Here is an 18,714-nt window from a genome sequence, read left to right on the forward strand (position 1 = left end):
GAATGATTTGTTAAATCGCATGTCAGCGTCTGTGTAACACTAATAAAAGTAAGGCAGTAGGCAGTATGGTCGCGCAATAAATGATAAAACATCAGGCCGCGTCCCTATCACACTATTTGTAAGTGCGATAGGGACGGCCCGATGTTTTAACGTTTATCGCGCGACCATGATTGAAATAATAGGTATGCGTCCGCGTCTTCAAAATAAACATATTTTTACAGTGTAGGGTATTTTACTTTCTGACTGAACTGTACAAGATGATTTGTTTCTAATGAATTGATATATGAGACACTAACTAGTATGTGACCTCAGGGTCAAGCTATACTGCTACATGCTTTTTATAGTTCGATGCGATTTATAAAATAGATAATGTATTTAATTGTTGTACTTGTACGTTTTTCTGCAAATATTTTCATGCTTGGCATGACAACATTTTTTAAGTAACATACATACATATAATCATGCCTGTATCCCATAAAGGGGTCGGCAGAGCACATGAATTTCTAAGTTTCAGTGCCACTCTTGGCAAAAAGGGGTTTAAAGAAATCCAAATTGTAGCATTGCAGTGACAGGTTGCCAGCCTCTCCCCTACGCCACAATTTAGCCCATATCCCATAGTCGACTTCTACGACACCCACGGGAAGAAAGGGGGTGGTGAAATTCTTAACCCGTCACCACACGGTATTGTGTATTTATTAAGTAAATACAGCCAAATACTTACCCTAGTAGTTAATTTTAATTCCCTACTAAAAAAACACTCTGACTTGTAGCTAAATTTACAATTAAATCACGAAATAATCCTGTCACGATGGAAATGTTTCTCATTCATCACTGAGAAGTAAGCACATTGTTTATTTTAGTCCTACTAAGATTGATTAAGAGCTTGTTTACGTTAAATAATGGTAATTAAGTAACATTTTGTCCAAAAGTTAACATTTCTTAAACATCCAAGTTATGTACCTACATAGTTATACTAGGTATTTACATAGCCCAAAGATCACTTCCTATAAACATTAGTAACAGTCCTATTAATTTTATCAAAAGATTGCACGTCATATTCGACTTATTTTACTTATAATTTTTTTGCCAGTATCAAAACGTACCTACAGCATAATACTATTACATTTTTGCAAGTTCTAAAGTCAAATTAGTTAATAAATATAATTCTTGGACAGTATACATACTGTTAAATGAATGTATCTGTGGCGAACCTCGTTTGAATCTTTGGGTTAGCTTACCTCCGCCTACGAACGCAGGCCGCTAAGATAATTTTATATACCCCGATGTCAAAAACTGACTTATGTTATTATAGATTTTTGATTTGTCAATAAAATACGTTCAAGTTATTTTTGCTATTTATTTAACCTAAATAGTAGTCCCACAACTGGTGACCCGAACGTAAATCAAATAAAAATAATACTAGAGTTTACTATATTTTAAACATTTAATCGTGAAGTGTGCAGAATGCCAGATATAGCAAGTAACTGCGATTCAGCAGTTTGTCGTGTTAGCGTGAAAATTCCACCGTTTTGGCCAGACAACGCAACATTATGGTTTTCACAAATAGAAGGCCAATTTGCAGTCGCAGGAATAACTACGGATTCTACTAAGTATTACCACGTTATTTCAGTTTTGGAAGCCAAATATGCCACTGAAGTCCAAGATATAATCGTAAGTCCGCCGGCAGAAAACAAGTATGTAACTTTGAAAAAAGAGCTAATTGCCCGTACTTCGGCATCGCGTAGTGAAAAACTGAAGCAGATTATGACTTCGGAGGAACTCGGAGATAGAAAGCCGAGCCAGTTCCTGCGCCATCTCCGTAACCTCGCCGGCTCTGGGTACCCAGACGAATTTTTACGCCAGGTATGGTCAAAACGTCTACCATCTTTGTTGCAAAGTCTGATTTCCATTCAAGACGATAATGTATCTTTAGATAAATTAGCTCAAATGGCAGATAAAGCTTACGAAACTAACTCAATGACGCCGACACCACAAGTGTCAGTTGCTTCGACGTCTTCGGTGCCACCTTCAGTGGTAGATGAGTTAAGCCAGAAAATTGATGCCTTAACTTCGAAGGTTGAAGCGATGTCCGCATCTACACGACGCCGCGACGCTACGAAACCGAGATCTTATTGGTCCCGTTCCCGTCCTGCTCAACGCAACCAGTCTAGAAGTCGATATAATGCAGACAATGACAGACAACATTGCTGGTACCACTCCAACTTCGGCAATAGAGCAGATAAGTGCATCCCTCCATGTAGCTATCCAAAAAACTAGACGACCAGTTGCTTCGTGCAACTGGTAAGATTAGTGACAATAGTGGTGAGTGTAATGCATTATCTATCCGATTGTTTGTCACAGATGTTAAAACTAAACTTCAATTTTTGATTGATACAGGATCGGATTTGTGTGTTTTTCCAATGAGTTTTTTGCGTGGTCAAAAACGTTGTCGAACGGACTACGAACTTTTTGCCGCGAATAATACGGTTATTTCAACTTACGGTTTTTTAAGTTTGTCTCTTGATTTTGGTTTACGGCGCCTTTTTGTTTGGCGTTTCGTAGTTGCGGACGTAAGCAAACCAATTATAGGAGTAGATTTTTTATCTTTTTACAATTTGTTGGTAGATATACGAAACTCACGTTTAATAGACAATACAACTTCTCTTGCATCAGCCGGTGTTGCTGCATCTGTTACATGTCCAGAGATTAAAGTCATCACGGGCAATTCTGCCTACCATAAACTTTTGGCGGAGTACCCTGATATTTTGCGACCGGTTGGTAGCCCTCAAGAACGAATTTGTAAACACACCACGGAGCATTATATCAGGACAACTCCTGGCCCTCCGGTGTACTCTCGACCTAGACGACTAGCACCGGATCTTCCGTATAGTGGGACATAGACAGTGTTTACCAAAAAGCGTTAAACGATTGGCTATTTGTCTACGGGCCCTGGTTTTATAAAGAATAGTTTTGCATGTTTTAATACAATTCAACTTGCCCTTGTTGAAGTCTATTCGTATCAAAACTTCGGTATTTAAGCGCATAAATGCCAATTTACGGACTAAAACAACTTCACCTTGATATTTATTCACAACTTGGGTAGTTATTTTATTCGTCCATTTTCACTTTAAAGGCATTTACTTAATTTACATAGTTAATGATTATTTTAAATAACAGCGGGGCAAATCTCAACTGGGGGGCAAATATAACTGGTCCATTTTTTCCATGTTTTACAATGTTTTCATTATTAAATAGTGTCCACCGGTTATATTTATGGTAGGCGTGTTCAGTGGATACATGTAGAACTCAACATCATAGTGTAATAATGAAAAAAATACCTTATCTAGAATGGAGTGGAAGATGAAAAGAGAGTCATTTTATTTTATTGCAGAACCTATAAGGGAACTTTATAAAATTTTCAACCGTAGTAAGTATATTTTCAAAAGTATCAGTTATTGCAAATTGACTCTAAATGCATAGTTAGATTTTATTGTTCACGATTTGTTCACAATAGTTCGACAAAAAGAATGTGGGAAAAGCCGACAAAATGAGAGCAACACCAATCATGCACGTGACGAATAGGTATCATGTCGAATTTGAAAGCAATTAGTCCACTCGAACACCAAAATCGATGAGCGATAATGTTGATGATGCCTTTTAGTCAGTTTACCCTAACTATGACCTAATTTACGACCTCGCAGTCACGCGAGCCAGCTAAGGCGTTTTCCTCATCATGCTTTTTTATTTGACTTTCCTTTTTAGCTTTGCTTTCGCAATTTAATAAGTTCGATTCATCGGAGATATTACTTTAGATAATAATTTTTTTATAAGTTTTTTTAGCCCAAGTCTTACTGCTGAGTAAAGGTCTCTCCCTGTGATTTCCTCAGCTTGGTAAATGCCGCTATGATAAATATACCTGCTAATTAAACACCGTCAGTTGTTATAATTAAAGAAGACGCTAAAAAATAACCCTTTCAGAAATATAATAATAGAAACTTGAAACAATGAGCCATTGAACTAATTAAATTAATTGCGTTATAAATAAATAACGGTTCCTTTTGTAACTTGTTGATATGCAATTATAAAAACTAGCGATCTGCACCGACTTCGCACGGGTATTATCCATAATATATAAACCTTCGTCTTGAATCACTCTATCTATAAAAATAAAACCGCCTGTAAATCCGATGACGATTTATATACTTAAATTACAGACAAAGAGCAAGAAGCTACTTTGTTTTATACTATGAAGGAAAATATTTCAAATGTTCAGCCGAGAAAAATAAAGAATATTATATTTAATAATTATCTGAAAATATTTTATTTTCATGTTATTTTATTAAATGGGTTTTTTGGTATCCCTTAACATCTCTTCTAATATAAATAAAAAAAGTATTTCATAATACGATAGGAATATACCCATTTGAATCATTACAAAACAATATCGTGACTGGAATATCACCGTGCGTTCCAAAACACGTCCGAGATGATGCGATAAGCACGCGATACAACTATTTTCTCAATGAATTGCTTTATTTTATTGATTCACACCTGTTTCGAAACTGTTGAGTAAAAATAACCGAAAATTGTACGATGTATTTATTTCTAGTCCATTTTTCGTGGGCTGATGCTTCGTTACTTGTTTTACGATGTTTTTATAAGCATACCCTGGACTATATGAATAAAATAAAATAACATTGTGCGCGTAGTTTATATCTAAAGCAATCCATACCTGTGATATAAGTATATGCTACCGTAGGCGTATATTTTGTGCAGTAAAATAAAGAAACTTGGTTAGACTTACATACATACATACATACATACATACAATCACGCCTGTATCCCATAAAGGGAAGAAGGAAGGGGAGGAGGGGGGGGGGAAGGGGGGTTGGTTAGACTTACATATGATAATGTAAATAATACTCATACCCAAAGTCAAGGCAATCTCTGACCTTCTTACACAGACAGTTGGCAAAATTACCTAACATTCTCAAAGTAAGGAGCGATGCTGGAGTTTAAATATTTAGACAAGAATGTTGTTCTTAATAATGTACTCAATAATATAAAGACGAGCCAAGTCTAAAGAGTGAAGCTGGCCAAACACAACGCCTTGGTATTAATAAATATTTATTAAAGCATAAACATGAAATAAATGTCATATACAAAGAGAAGAAAGAAAAGTGACCAAGGCCTCCAAGTGTCCCGAGCTGGAATCGAACCAGCGTCCTCCGTTTACCGGACGGATACCTAAACCGCTCGGCCATCGGGTCACGAAGGCAAGGGTCGAAAATTCCAAGTATATGACGTATAATAAGTACGTAATAAGTACGTGACGTATATGAAGTATAATAGTAGTGTGACTACTTAAAATACAAATTTTAAAAAAATCCATGAAAATATTTTTTTTTTTTGCGGAACGCATACAAATATTAATTATATATTTTGACTTTTAAAATATTTTAGAAAAGATAATTTCAAAAGATCTGATCCATAAACATATTTTAGATTATTAATAGAATATATGATATGAAAAGTTATGAAAACATCTATCGACATAAATAAGTTTAATTCAATTATTCGGATCCGTTTCTATAATTTATTCCAATAATCAAATCGGAATATTCTGCCTATACCTCGTGGCTCACTTTATTATTATAATTAATGCAAATAGTTGGCTACTCTTATTATTATTCTAATTACCATCGAGTCTGCACAGTAATGACTTTGTTTCTATGGTAATCTGAAATACGTTTTAATCTTCCAAGCGAAAACCTGACTAACTGAACTGACGGGACAATTTAAAATGTTTATATTGAAAATACCCTGAAGGTTAAGGTATTATGCTTTAGTTTTCTATTTACTTAAGTATATCGCACGAAATATATATGTAACCGGACTAGCCGAAGTGACACTATTTACATGGCGAACAAAATTCAGTCTGGCTACCAAACTTACGAATCGTAAGCGATTGTTTCATGGCTAGGTATAGTTCGGGAAATAGCTAGAATTTGAACGTTTACTATTTCATAATTTTAGAACAAAACGGGACTTAATCGCGTAAACACTTACATACACCCCCGTCTACCCGTGACCACGAACATAATGTGATGTTCGAAACGTCGGGCCTAATATAAATGTAAGTGTTTACGCGATTAAGTCCCGTTTTGTTCTAAAATTATGAGTGCAAATCGTGTTTACTATTTCCACTAAAATCTCTTTGTAAATATCAGACAAAAGCGAGTTGTAAAGTGCCCTCATTTTACAATTTAAACAACACAGCGGACCGAAAAGTTTTGATATTTGCGTCTCAATTTCGTTCCACAATGTTATTTGAAAAATAAAAGTAAAATCATCACGTTCGCCGACATATTTCGAGTCATTTTGGAGACCCGTCATTAGGCATGAGTGTTCGCGGCGCCTAGACTGCCGAACGCGATGTATTAACGTGAGTAATACACCTGTATATTTCAATATTACTATATTATATACTTGGTTATACTTATTAAGCCTATATTCCCTGAATCCGACACCTCGCCAGCGTTCATGGTTAGTTATCCACGAGCTGTACTGTACCTGCCCATTCATCGGGATTAATCATTGTATCCTGATTGCGAGCTCTATGGAAACACGTGCAGAGAATAGACTTTACTGACAATGAATTTGAGCTTAAATTAGTCTGGAACTTTCGGAATGTAGGGTAGGTACAATGTATAGTGATGTACTGCAAGATCATGTATCTTGTCACGGGGAGAAGAAGAATAATTAATTTCGATTTTCGTTCTGTAACAAAATTTCATGATAATTATTATTATACCTGGTACCGTAGCTGAATGGCATTTCTGCGACGCGAAACGAAAACGAAACGCCGCGAAAGGTATTCTGGTTCTGTCGCGCCAATACGCAAGAGCGATAGAGATAGATATCTACGAGCGTTTCGTTTCGTGAGTATTTGTGCCATTCGGCTACGTACCCTGGGTGGCTAGCCGAATGGCACAATCGCTCACTGTTTGAGCCTGAACTCAATTGTCTAAATAAAACAGTATAAAATATTACCATTTCTTTTAATGGAATTTAAATTACAGGTTTTTGTCTAGGACACGCGACAGAGAGAGATTTCGATTAGTAAAAAAAGGGACGCTGGTGACGCGCACCGTGCTTTTATAGTGTCGCGACGGGGGAAAACCGCGGCGCTTCAGTCTTCATTCCTATTGGTCCGGCAGGTCGAGGCTCTGGCCGCTGCTCATTGGATCAGCGGGGTGACCGGAGGTTGGCTATCCTGTCTGTGTTGCCAGTCAGGGCGTTAACATACTCCGGGGCGCTGAAAGACTCTCTTTCAGGATTCTTGTTGTGACGAGAGCGGGCATATTCTGTTCAGCGCACGCTTGATCACCCCTCTAGCGGTATTGATGTCTGCCACGCGAGGTACGCCATCCTTCCCGTGGTATAGTTTGACGACTCTGCCCATGCGCCAGAGCAACGGCGGTAAGCCCTCCTCCTTGATGAGTACTACTTCTCCCAGTTGTAGGTCACGTTGCCTCTCGCGCCATTTGTAGCGTTGCTGTTGTAGAGACACGTACTCGGCCGACCAGCGCTTCCAGAAGTGTTGCCGTAGCTGCTCCAGCCTCAGGTAGCGGTCCAGGCGGTGCGGGTTGCGGTCGTCGAGCGGCGGGCCCGGCAGCGACGTGAGCGGCCTAAAAATGAGAAAGTGCCCGGGAGTAAGGGGTGTAAAGTCTAAGGGGGAGGGAGAGAGTGGACAGAGAGGCCTACTGTTTAATATTGCCTCCACTTGGCTAAAAAGGGATGCAATTTCTTCAAAGGTGAGATGGGTGTTACCCAAAACTCTTTTAAGATGAAATTTGGCGCTCCTTATACCGGCCTCGACGTATCCGTTGAAATTTGGCGCGTAAGCTGGTGCGAATTTAAATTTAATTCCTTGACCAGCTGCAAATTCAGACAAGTCACTTTTATATAACTTAAAAAAATCATTAATTTCTTTAGCTGCAGCTACAAAGTTTCTGCCATTATCGCAAAACAATTCCGCAGGTCTGCCGCGCCTAGCGATAAACCTGCGTAGAGCTAGCACAAATGCATCTTTAGATAAGTCGCTCACAGCTTCTATATGAACACATTTATATCTTAAGCATATAAACAGACACAAGTAACATTTGGTGATTTTGCATCCACGCCCCCGGCGATCTGTTATTAAATAGGGCCCTGCCATGTCTACAGCTGTTGACGTGAATGGAAAATCAGCCTTAATTCGTTGCGCTGGTAAATTTCCCATTATATTTTTTAAAGTTTGGCCAGCGATACGTTTACAGGTGACACAATTGTGGGCCGTGCTTCGTGCCAAATTCCTGCCTCCGATCGGCCATATCTCGTCTCGTACTGAGGCTAGCAATGACTGTGGCCCGGCATGTAAGAGACGTACATGTTCATGTGTAAAGATGAGTTTAGTTAGTGTGTGTTTAGCACGTAACAACATTGGATGCTTCTGATCGTAAGTACAATCTGAAGCATCCAGCCTCCCGCCTACTCTCAAGAGGCCTTGAGAGTCGATGAACGGGGCCAGGGTTAGTATGTGTGACTTGGGACTCAACCTGTGACCTTTGCGAAGCGTTTCAAGCTCTGCAGAGAATGACTCCTGCTGTGCAAGTTTAATTAGAGTGTTAAATGCGTCTGTAAGCTCCTGTGCTGAAAGTGCACCAGTTAATTTAGGCCCACGGGGCTTACAGTTATTTATGAAACGACGCACATAGGCCATAGTACGTTGTAGTTCTGTGTATTTTGAAAATCTGTCAAAATCTATAATAGATGAGGTTTCTGTGTTAGTAGTGAGCATTGATGTTACTTTAGTTTCAGGTAAGACCTCCGGATCTACAGCGTTTAATTCTGGCCATTCATTCTCAGGCTTTAATAGAAACTCGGGGCCTTCCCACCACAGAGCTGTCCCTGCGACATGTTGTGGATCCACACCACGAGTTGCAAGATCACTTGGATTTTGTTTTGTAGGTACATGTCTCCAGGTGGCTCCGGGAGCAAGGCTGTCTATAGCTGCTACCCTGTTGGCCACAAAAGTTTTAAGCTTTGATCTGTCTGTTTTTAGCCAAGCCAAGCAGCAGCCAGAGTCAGTCCAGAATATTGTGCGAGAGACAGGACGTCTCCAGGCTCGTACTACGGCTGCATATGTTTGGGCTGCTAACAAGCACCCGGCCAATTCAAGTCTAGGAATAGATGTGCGACGGATTGGAGCAATTCTGTCCCTCGCACACAGCAAATGTACTTTCTGTTCACCGGATTCAGAAATAGATTTAACATAAATGCAGGCTGCATATGCAGTCTCCGCAGCGTCAGAAAAACAGTGTAACTCTATTGTGCAGGTTGCCTCACATAATACATATCTAGGTATGCTAAGTGATTTAATGTGATGTAAGTTTTTAATGAATTTTGACCAGATATGCTGTATTTCAGGAGACACTGGCTCGTCCCAAGCTTTGCCTTCTTTCCATAAGGTTTGAATTAATATTTTAGCTTTAACTGTGCATAGACTTAAGAGTCCTAATGGATCAAAGACTTGGAACGTTTCAGATAAGATTTTTCTTTTTGTAACTATTTTATCAGAATGATCATTTTTAATGGAAAAGTTTAGTACATCTTGGCTAGGTTGCCACCCTAGTCCAAGTGTTTGGCAAGCTTGACTCAATGCTAAGTGATCATCTTTATTAATATAATCCGACTTTAATAGCGCGTTAGAATTCGAGCGGTATTTACGTAAATTGAAACAACCAGAGGCTAAGGCCTGTGAGACACCTGCTTGTATACGAAGCAGCTCTATTTCAGAGTCTGCGCCTGTTAATAAGTCATCACAGTAAAAGTCATTTTGTATAATAGTCCTAACTAAAGGATCCTTGCTTTCAGCCCCTAACTGCCACAAACAGCGTGCTGCTAGCCAGCTCGATGAAGCAAAGCCGTACGTAACGGTATTTAAAGTTAGTGAGCGTATGGGTAAGTGCTCATCTTCGCGCCATAGAATAACTTGTAGGTTTCTATCTATTTCATTCATCATTATTTGCCTGTACTGTTTTTCTATGTCACCAGATAGCACATACTTGTACTGTCGGAATCTAAGCAATATGTCAAACAGTGGGCTTTGTATGTTAGGACCTACAAGCTGAATATCATTTATTGAATACCCAGAAGAGGTGGGACAGCTAGCGTGAAAGACTGTGCGCATGCGTGTAGATTCACTCTCCTTCATCACGGGGTGATGCGGGAGGTGATTAGCTTTGTAACATCGCTCAGACTCCGACAGATGCCCTAAGTCTCTATATTCATTTATGAAATCAACATACATTGATTTTAATTCAGGTTGGTTACTAAAACGTTTCTCTAAACTGAATAAACGCTTTTTAGCTATGTTAAATGAGTTGCCTAAGCAGTCCGGCGAGTCCTTTAAAGGCAAGCGCACAACGAATCTGCCGTCAGATTGGCGGTAAGTGTTTTCAACAAAGTGTTGGTTTATAGGGTGAGACTCGAACTCACTCCCATTTTTAATGGAGTCCGTTTCAGACGGTAGCTCCTCTGTCTCCCAAAATTTGGTCATTTGGGCCGACAGATCAGACAGACAGAGGTGGCTGCGCGTGTTCCCTGTATGTAAGTGAGCCGAGGCTCCCTCTACCGGTCCCGCTATTAACCACCCTAGTTTAGATGGGATTAGGAAGGTGCGCTTGCTCGTTGGCAATCTTTTTGCTGCACCTGTCACAATAGTCCAAAACATTTCCACTCCCAACAGCATGTCTATTTGGGATGGAACGTTAAATGTTGGGTCAGCAAGCTGCACAGAGGCAGGTAAGTTAAGGTGACTAATGTCTACATAGTTTTGTGGAAAGCGACTAGTTACTTGATCTAAAACTAGAAAGTCAATTTTGGCATTAAAATCACTGAGTTTAGATTGAATATGAGCTGCACAAAGCACAGGTTGATAGGTCAGAGGCGTATTTCCTATTCCTGTCACATTTGAGGCAGTTAGAGGCTGACACTCAAGATTTAGTTTTTGTCTCAAATTATGAGATAGATAATTAGACTGTGAACAACTGTCTACAAGACATTTAACTGTCTCCTTTTTGTTGTTAATAGGGTTGATCACTTCAATTAGAGCTGTTGAGAGCAATGACTCGCTAGTGCTAATTAAAGTGCTAGCAGTGAGGGTGTTTTGCACCGCTGCACTGTCAGAGGTTAGCATAGTCGAGGAGCAAGCCACATCCGACCTAGCACTATTTGCAGGTTCGGCTGTTTGTTCCGTGCTGGCTCCAGGTGGAGAAGTGTTGAGTGTTTGTGTGGTGTGTAAGTATGTATTGTGACGTCTCTTACATACCCGGCAACCGTTCAGCTTGCACTGACGGGTCTCATGGTCCGGTCGGAGGCAGACATGGCACAGCTTTAGACGTGACGCCTGCGACCAGCGCTCGTCGACTGACATCTTTTTAAAGGCTGGGCAGTCGTACACTCTGTGATCACCATGGCACACGATGCACGGCCGACCCTTGTGGTCATCTTGTTTCTCTGAAATCACGAATGTTTTTATGTTTTTATCATGTTTAAATGAAGTTTTATTGGCCACAGGCTCTGGCTTGTGGTTAGATTGTTTTTCTCTCCTAGAGCGGTACAGATTTTCTAAGATGTCTGCACGATTACTAAGAAATCCCCTAAAGTCATCGAGTGATGGCCACTCTTTGAGAGTGTTCCTATGTTCTTCCCATTTTGCATTAGTATTGACGTCTAACTTAGCCGTCAATAGGTGAACTAAAATTGTATCCCAATGCTCTGTCGGTTGCCCTAATGTCTTTAGGGCCCGGAGATTTTTAACTACATGATCATTAAGGAACCTTAAGGCCTTATCCGATTCTCGCTGTATAGGTTCTAAATTAAATAGAGAATTTAAATGGTTAGTAATCAGCTGTCTTTTATTACTGAACCTGTCACACAAAATTTTCCAGGCTTCAGTATAATTGTTAGCGGAGACTTCTAAGTTTGCTATCACTCTGGCCGCATCCCCTTCAAGATAAGAGCTCAGATAATGGAATTTATGAATAGGTTTAATGTGATCATTATTGTGAATTAAAGATTCATAAAGGTCCTTAAATTCCATCCACTTATAATATGAACCATCAAATTTAGAGATTTTAATTTGAGGAAGCTTGAAGCCGAGATGCTCAGAATGACAGCTGTTCGATGAACATGTTCTGACAGAAGTCTCTGGCGAGGGTTTTTGAGCTTGAGAGCGTTCAAGAATACACTGAGCTGCAGCTATAGCATTATTGATATGGGTTTCATTGTTGTCCCGTTCTGCAAGTTCAGTGTCTAAATTTTCAAAATTAGCAACTTCGATTGAAGTTTGCAGCTCGTCAAGTCGCGTGGATAACTCTATAACTTTGTTTAATCTTAAGGTCAGCTCATTGAATTTAACACCTGATAACACTTCATCATCTGAAATTTTGTCTAAGTAAATGCGGAATTTGGAAACTTGACCTTTAATCGATCCGCGTTTAGTACGCAATTCTGCTAGAAGAGCCTCCCTTTTAGCTGCCTCAGCCATGTTGAATTATGTTTTTAACTGGGCTAGCAAACCAGTCAAATACAATTTTAAAAATAAAATGTCAAGTTTAAAGTTATCCACGTTAGAAATAAAAATGTGAAAACAGCTTACGCGCCTTTTAAACTTCAACAGCTAGGCCGAGGTGTGTTGCGGCAGCAGTCCCTTGGACAACTTGCCACGTGGTGGCAGGTATGGGCGTGGCACTACAGATGTGGCACGCGATACGCACTGCGACGGTTGTCCACGGAATCCACTGAAATTGTGCAAACGAAACTGTGCATAAGCGAACACAAACCAAGATGCAAGCAGGCGCGATGTTAGAATAGAACCACTTTGCGTCAGCGTAATTAGAAAGAAATAGATACAGTTGAGTTTAAATTCACCTTTTTAAAGAAGAAAGCAGTGCCTTTGATTGCAAATGAATTTATCACCTTACGTTTTTATCACAAAATAAGAATGGCATATGCAATTTCTATTAAACTTTAAACGAAACTCAATTTTTAAATTAAAAGTATGGAAAGAACAATGCACTTTACTGTTTTAAGCAGAAAAAACTCGAAATGCAGTATGCGTTAAGCTATGCTATAGCAACGTTTGTATGCCAGCGTGGCTTTTGAGGTTAACGTCACACTGACAATTTGCAGATGCGTTCTGAAACTAAAACACAAATGAAGGCAATAATACGCAGCGAGCTCTCTCCTAATTTTAGATTGATGGGGAACTAGTGAAATTTGAATTTAAAGTAAGGTTGTCAAGTCAGTACGGGTAAAGGTCAAATAGAGGTTAAGTTGTTTACGAGTTCAAAGTTGAGTAAGTAGGTAGATATATAAATTGATGTTAGCTAAGTTGGGTTGGAATGAATTTAAATTTAAGGTTTGTAGATTGGAAAATGAATTTAAATTGGAAAAAAGACTAGGGCTAATTAAGAAATTGGGGGAAACAGAATTAGGTGGGTATGGGCACTTCTCACGGCACTTTCCTTAAAAACTCGCCAGCCGCCACACGCTGCCGCCGGGTGCCGCGCCTTCGACGCTCGTCAGGTTTTTTCTTTGTTCGCCGCAGCTGTCCCCCAGGAGACTTCGGGAACTTGATATTCGGCTGGCGGCGATGTCCCTTTTCTGGCTTGCGACGTCTTCTTCTGCTCCAGGCCCAACCCGTTCCGCCAAGATGGCCGTTGTCTTGAGGTGGCTATAAAAATTTAGAGTTCCTCTCTCCGCACGTGTCCTGTCTACGGTCGCCAAAATGTTTGAGCCTGAACTCAATTGTCTAAATAAAACAGTATAAAATATTACCATTTCTTTTAATGGAATTTAAATTACAGGTTTTTGTCTAGGACACGCGACAGAGAGAGATTTCGATTAGTAAAAAAAGGGACGCTGGTGACGCGCACCGTGCTTTTATAGTGTCGCGACGGGGGAAAACCGCGGCGCTTCAGTCTTCATTCCTATTGGTCCGGCAGGTCGAGGCTCTGGCCGCTGCTCATTGGATCAGCGGGGTGACCGGAGGTTGGCTATCCTGTCTGTGTTGCCAGTCAGGGCGTTAACACTCACGAAACGCTCACGAAACGAAGCGCTAGTAGATATCTATCTCTATCGCGCTTGCGTATTGGCGCGACAGAGCCAGCGGCGTATCGCTTTCGTTTGGCGTCGGAGAAATGCCATTCGGCTACGGGGCCTGGCGTCGCTAAACTTTCGTTAACGTATCACGATTGGCGACATGTTTCTAGTTATTGGGCATGAGTACTCGCTGAGGGTACACACCACGCACTATATTAACGTGAGTATATCCTTAAGGTGCTGTTACACGCGCAACAACACCTTAAGGATAGTTAGTTGGTGCGCATTGAACAAACGCGGAAATTGTATGTTGAATTGCTGGCAATTATGTTGCCCGTCTAACAGCACCGTTATATTTAAATACTTGGCGTCACGTTAGCGTTATGTCACAGTATGGCAATTTCCGCTCCCCGCTGGAAGTGCCGCCCACTCCCTCTCGGTTACCTCACAGTTACCGCCTGTCAAAAACGTGAACAGTCGACCTGTCATATTTCACTCATACAAGCATAGTACGCGGTCACCTACACGAGCTTAGACTGTGTGCTAGGAACGCGCCTCTTTCATGTATTTGATCGCCAGTGTCCGAGGTGTGGTTATGTGTACCTAAACCTGGAAAGAACAAACAGCACATATTTATCACAAATCTTAGTACCTTCCAACCTCTCGCTTTGAATGGAAAGTAATAATAACAACCGTAGTCCTCTGTCCGTCTGTTCGTATGCCAACACGGGACACTTGGTATAAATTTTCCAATTTCTTCTGGCAGCCGTTCAAGATTCCCACGATATGCCGTCATGCCACTTCCGCGGATATTTACGACATCTCGTGGTATAATAGTTATGTCATAATTTAGTTATGCATCTAAAAGAATATAAAAATAATGTATAAAACTGAATGATTTGTTAAATCGCATGTCAGCGTCTGTGTAACACTAATAAAAGTAAGGCAGTAGGCAGTATGGTCGCGCAATAAATGATAAAACATCAGGCCGCGTCCCTATCACACTATTTGTAAGTGCGATAGGGACGGCCCGATATTTTAACGTTTATCGCGCGACCATGATTGAAATAATAGGTATGCGTCCGCGTCTTCAAAATAAACATATTTTTACAGTGTAGGGTATTTTACTTTCTGACTGAACTGTAAAAGATGATTTGTTTCTAATGAATTGATATATGAGACACTAACTAGTATGTGACCTCAGGGTCAAGCTATACTGCTACATGCTTTTTATAGTTCGATGCGATTTATAAAATAGATAATGTATTTAATTGTTGTACTTGTACGTTTTTCTGCAAATATTTTCATGCTTGGCATGACAACATTTTTTAAGTAACATACATACATATAATCATGCCTGTATCCCATAAAGGGGTCGGCAGAGCACATGAATTTCTAAGTTTCAGTGCCACTCTTGGCAAAAAGGGGTTTAAAGAAATCCAAATTGTAGCATTGCAGTGACAGGTTGCCAGCCTCTCCCCTACGCCACAATTTAGCCCATATCCCATAGTCGACTTCTACGACACCCACGGGAAGAAAGGGGGTGGTGAAATTCTTAACCCGTCACCACACGGTATTGTGTATTTATTAAGTAAATACAGCCAAATACATACCCTAGTAGTTAATTTTAATTCCCTACTAAAAAAACACTCTGACTTGTAGCTAAACTTACAATTAAATCACGAAATAATCCTGTCACGATGGAAATGTTTCTCATTCATCACTGAGAAGTAAGCACGTTGTTTATTTTAGTCCTACTAAGATTGATTAAGAGCTTGTTTACGTTAAATAATGGTAATTAAGTAACATTTTGTCCAAAAGTTAACATTTCTTAAACATCCAAGTTATGTACCTACATAGTTATACTAGGTATTTACATAGCCCAAAGATCACTTCCTATAAACATTAGTAACAGTCCTATTAATTTTATCAAAAGATTGCACGTCATATTCGACTTATTTTACTTATAATTTTTTTGCCAGTATCAAAACGTACCTACAGCATAATACTATTACATTTTTGCAAGTTCTAAAGTCAAATTAGTTAATAAATATAATTCTTGGACAGTATACATACTGTTAAATGAATGTATCTGTGGCGAACCTCGTTTGAATCTTTGGGTTAGCTTACCTCCGCCTACGAACGCAGGCCGCTAAGATAATTTTATATACCCCGATGTCAAAAACTGACTTATGTTATTATAGATTTTTGATTTGTCAATAAAATACGTTCAAGTTATTTTTGCTATTTATTTAACCTAAATAGTAGTCCCACAACTGGTGACCCGAACGTAAATCAAATAAAAATAATACTAGAGTTTACTATATTTTAAACATTTAATCGTGAAGTGTGCAGAATGCCAGATATAGCAAGTAACTGCGATTCAGCAGTTTGTCGTGTTAGCGTGAAAATTCCACCGTTTTGGCCAGACAACGCAACATTATGGTTTTCACAAATAGAAGGCCAATTTGCAGTCGCAGGAATAACTACGGATTCTACTAAGTATTACCACGTTATTTCAGTTTTGGAAGCCAAATATGCCACTGAAGTCCAAGATATAATCGTAAGTCCGCCGGCAGAAAACAAGTATGTAACTTTGAAAAAAGAGCTAATTGCCCGTACTTCGGCATCGCGTAGTGAAAAACTGAAGCAGATTATGACTTCGGAGGAACTCGGAGATAGAAAGCCGAGCCAGTTCCTGCGCCATCTCCGTAACCTCGCCGGCTCTGGGTACCCAGACGAATTTTTACGCCAGGTATGGTCAAAACGTCTACCATCTTTGTTGCAAAGTCTGATTTCCATTCAAGACGATAATGTATCTTTAGATAAATTAGCTCAAATGGCAGATAAAGCTTACGAAACTAACTCAATGACGCCGACACCACAAGTGTCAGTTGCTTCGACGTCTTCGGTGCCACCTTCAGTGGTAGATGAGTTAAGCCAGAAAATTGATGCCTTAACTTCGAAGGTTGAAGCGATGTCCGCATCTACACGACGCCGCGACGCTACGAAACCGAGATCTTATTGGTCCCGTTCCCGTCCTGCTCAACGCAACCAGTCTAGAAGTCGATATAATGCAGACAATGACAGACAACATTGCTGGTACCACTCCAACTTCGGCAATAGAGCAGATAAGTGCATCCCTCCATGTAGCTATCCAAAAAACTAGACGACCAGTTGCTTCGTGCAACTGGTAAGATTAGTGACAATAGTGGTGAGTGTAATGCATTATCTATCCGATTGTTTGTCACAGATGTTAAAACTAAACTTCAATTTTTGATTGATACAGGATCGGATTTGTGTGTTTTTCCAATGAGTTTTTTGCGTGGTCAAAAACGTTGTCGAACGGACTACGAACTTTTTGCCGCGAATAATACGGTTATTTCAACTTACGGTTTTTTAAGTTTGTCTCTTGATTTTGGTTTACGGCGCCTTTTTGTTTGGCGTTTCGTAGTTGCGGACGTAAGCAAACCAATTATAGGAGTAGATTTTTTATCTTTTTACAATTTGTTGGTAGATATACGAAACTCACGTTTAATAGACAATACAACTTCTCTTGCATCAGCCGGTGTTGCTGCATCTGTTACATGTCCAGAGATTAAAGTCATCACGGGCAATTCTGCCTACCATAAACTTTTGGCGGAGTACCCTGATATTTTGCGACCGGTTGGTAGCCCTCAAGAACGAATTTGTAAACACACCACGGAGCATTATATCAGGACAACTCCTGGCCCTCCGGTGTACTCTCGACCTAGACGACTAGCACCGGATCGTTTGAAAATTGCGCGACAAGAATTTGAAGACATGGAGCGTACCGGTATCGCGAGGCGATCTGAGAGCGCGTGGTCATCTCCTCTTCATTTAGTACCCAAGAAAGACAGGGGTTGGCGTCCTTGTGGCGATTACCGCGCACTCAACGCACGTACGATACCAGATCGATACCCGGTACGTAACATTGCAGATTTTTCACACAATCTTTACAATTGTAAAGTGTTTAGCAAGTTGGATTTAGTAAAAGCATATAATCAGATTCCCGTCGCGCCCAAAGACATTCCTAAAACGGCCATAACAACTCCTTTCGGGCTCTTCGAATTCCCGTTCATGAGTTTTGGATTACGTAATGCGGCTCAAACATTTCAACGTTTCATGGACGAGGTTTTGCAAGGGCTCAATTTTTGTTTTTCGTACATTGACGACGTTTTGGTAGCTTCCGCGAATGAAAAGGAGCATGAGGAACACTTGCGTTTAATCTTTAAGCGTTTTAGTGACCACGGGATTCTGCTTAACCCTAATAAATGTTTATTCGCTGTACCGGAAATAGAGTTTCTAGGCTATCTGGTTTCTTCTAAAGGTTCGAAACCCATTACCGAAAGAGTTAGGGCAATCCAAGATTTCTCAAAACCAAGAACATTTAGAGATCTAAGACGTTTTCTGGGTGCAATCAATTTTTATAGGCGTTTTATGCCCAATGCTGCAAAAGTACAGGCTCCTTTGCATGCGTTATTTTGTGGGACTTCCGTCAAAAGCAATAACGCTATAAATTGGACTCCTGAGCTGGAAAAA

At 40.2% G+C, this 18,714-nt stretch overlaps 2 protein-coding genes and 1 non-coding gene across 6 annotated transcripts in view; 1 reads left to right on the forward strand and 2 right to left on the reverse strand.

Annotated features, from left to right (window-relative positions):
• Nucleotides 1-18,714, forward strand: part of LOC125228425 (protein Tob1) — a 113,973-nt gene that overhangs the window by 11,086 nt on the left and 84,173 nt on the right. The window lies entirely within an intron of this gene.
• Nucleotides 5,199-5,270, reverse strand: Trnat-ggu. Its single transcript has one exon. It is a non-coding gene; the product is annotated as a tRNA-Thr (tRNA).
• On the reverse strand, nucleotides 7,086-13,115 carry LOC125228424. Of its 4 annotated transcripts, XM_048133004.1 has the most exons (3): nucleotides 12,979-13,115; nucleotides 12,707-12,848; nucleotides 7,086-11,562 (listed from the first exon to the last, which is right to left on the reverse strand). In XM_048133004.1, the coding sequence occupies exon 3, from the start codon at nucleotides 11,477-11,479 to the stop codon at nucleotides 7,334-7,336; it is 4,146 nt and encodes a 1,381-aa protein (XP_047988961.1). In that variant the 5' UTR covers nucleotides 11,480-11,562; nucleotides 12,707-12,848; nucleotides 12,979-13,115; the 3' UTR covers nucleotides 7,086-7,333. The 4 variants fall into 4 exon arrangements, with proteins under 4 accessions (XP_047988961.1, XP_047988962.1, XP_047988964.1 ...); XM_048133005.1 differs by lacking the exon at nucleotides 12,979-13,115 and having other exon boundaries at nucleotides 12,711-12,972; XM_048133007.1 differs by lacking the exons at nucleotides 12,707-12,848; nucleotides 12,979-13,115 and having other exon boundaries at nucleotides 7,351-7,691; nucleotides 11,375-12,217.

This window comes from Leguminivora glycinivorella, chromosome 7, assembly GCF_023078275.1.
Source record: "Leguminivora glycinivorella isolate SPB_JAAS2020 chromosome 7, LegGlyc_1.1, whole genome shotgun sequence".
NCBI classification, from domain to species: Eukaryota; Metazoa; Arthropoda; class Insecta; order Lepidoptera; family Tortricidae; genus Leguminivora; species Leguminivora glycinivorella.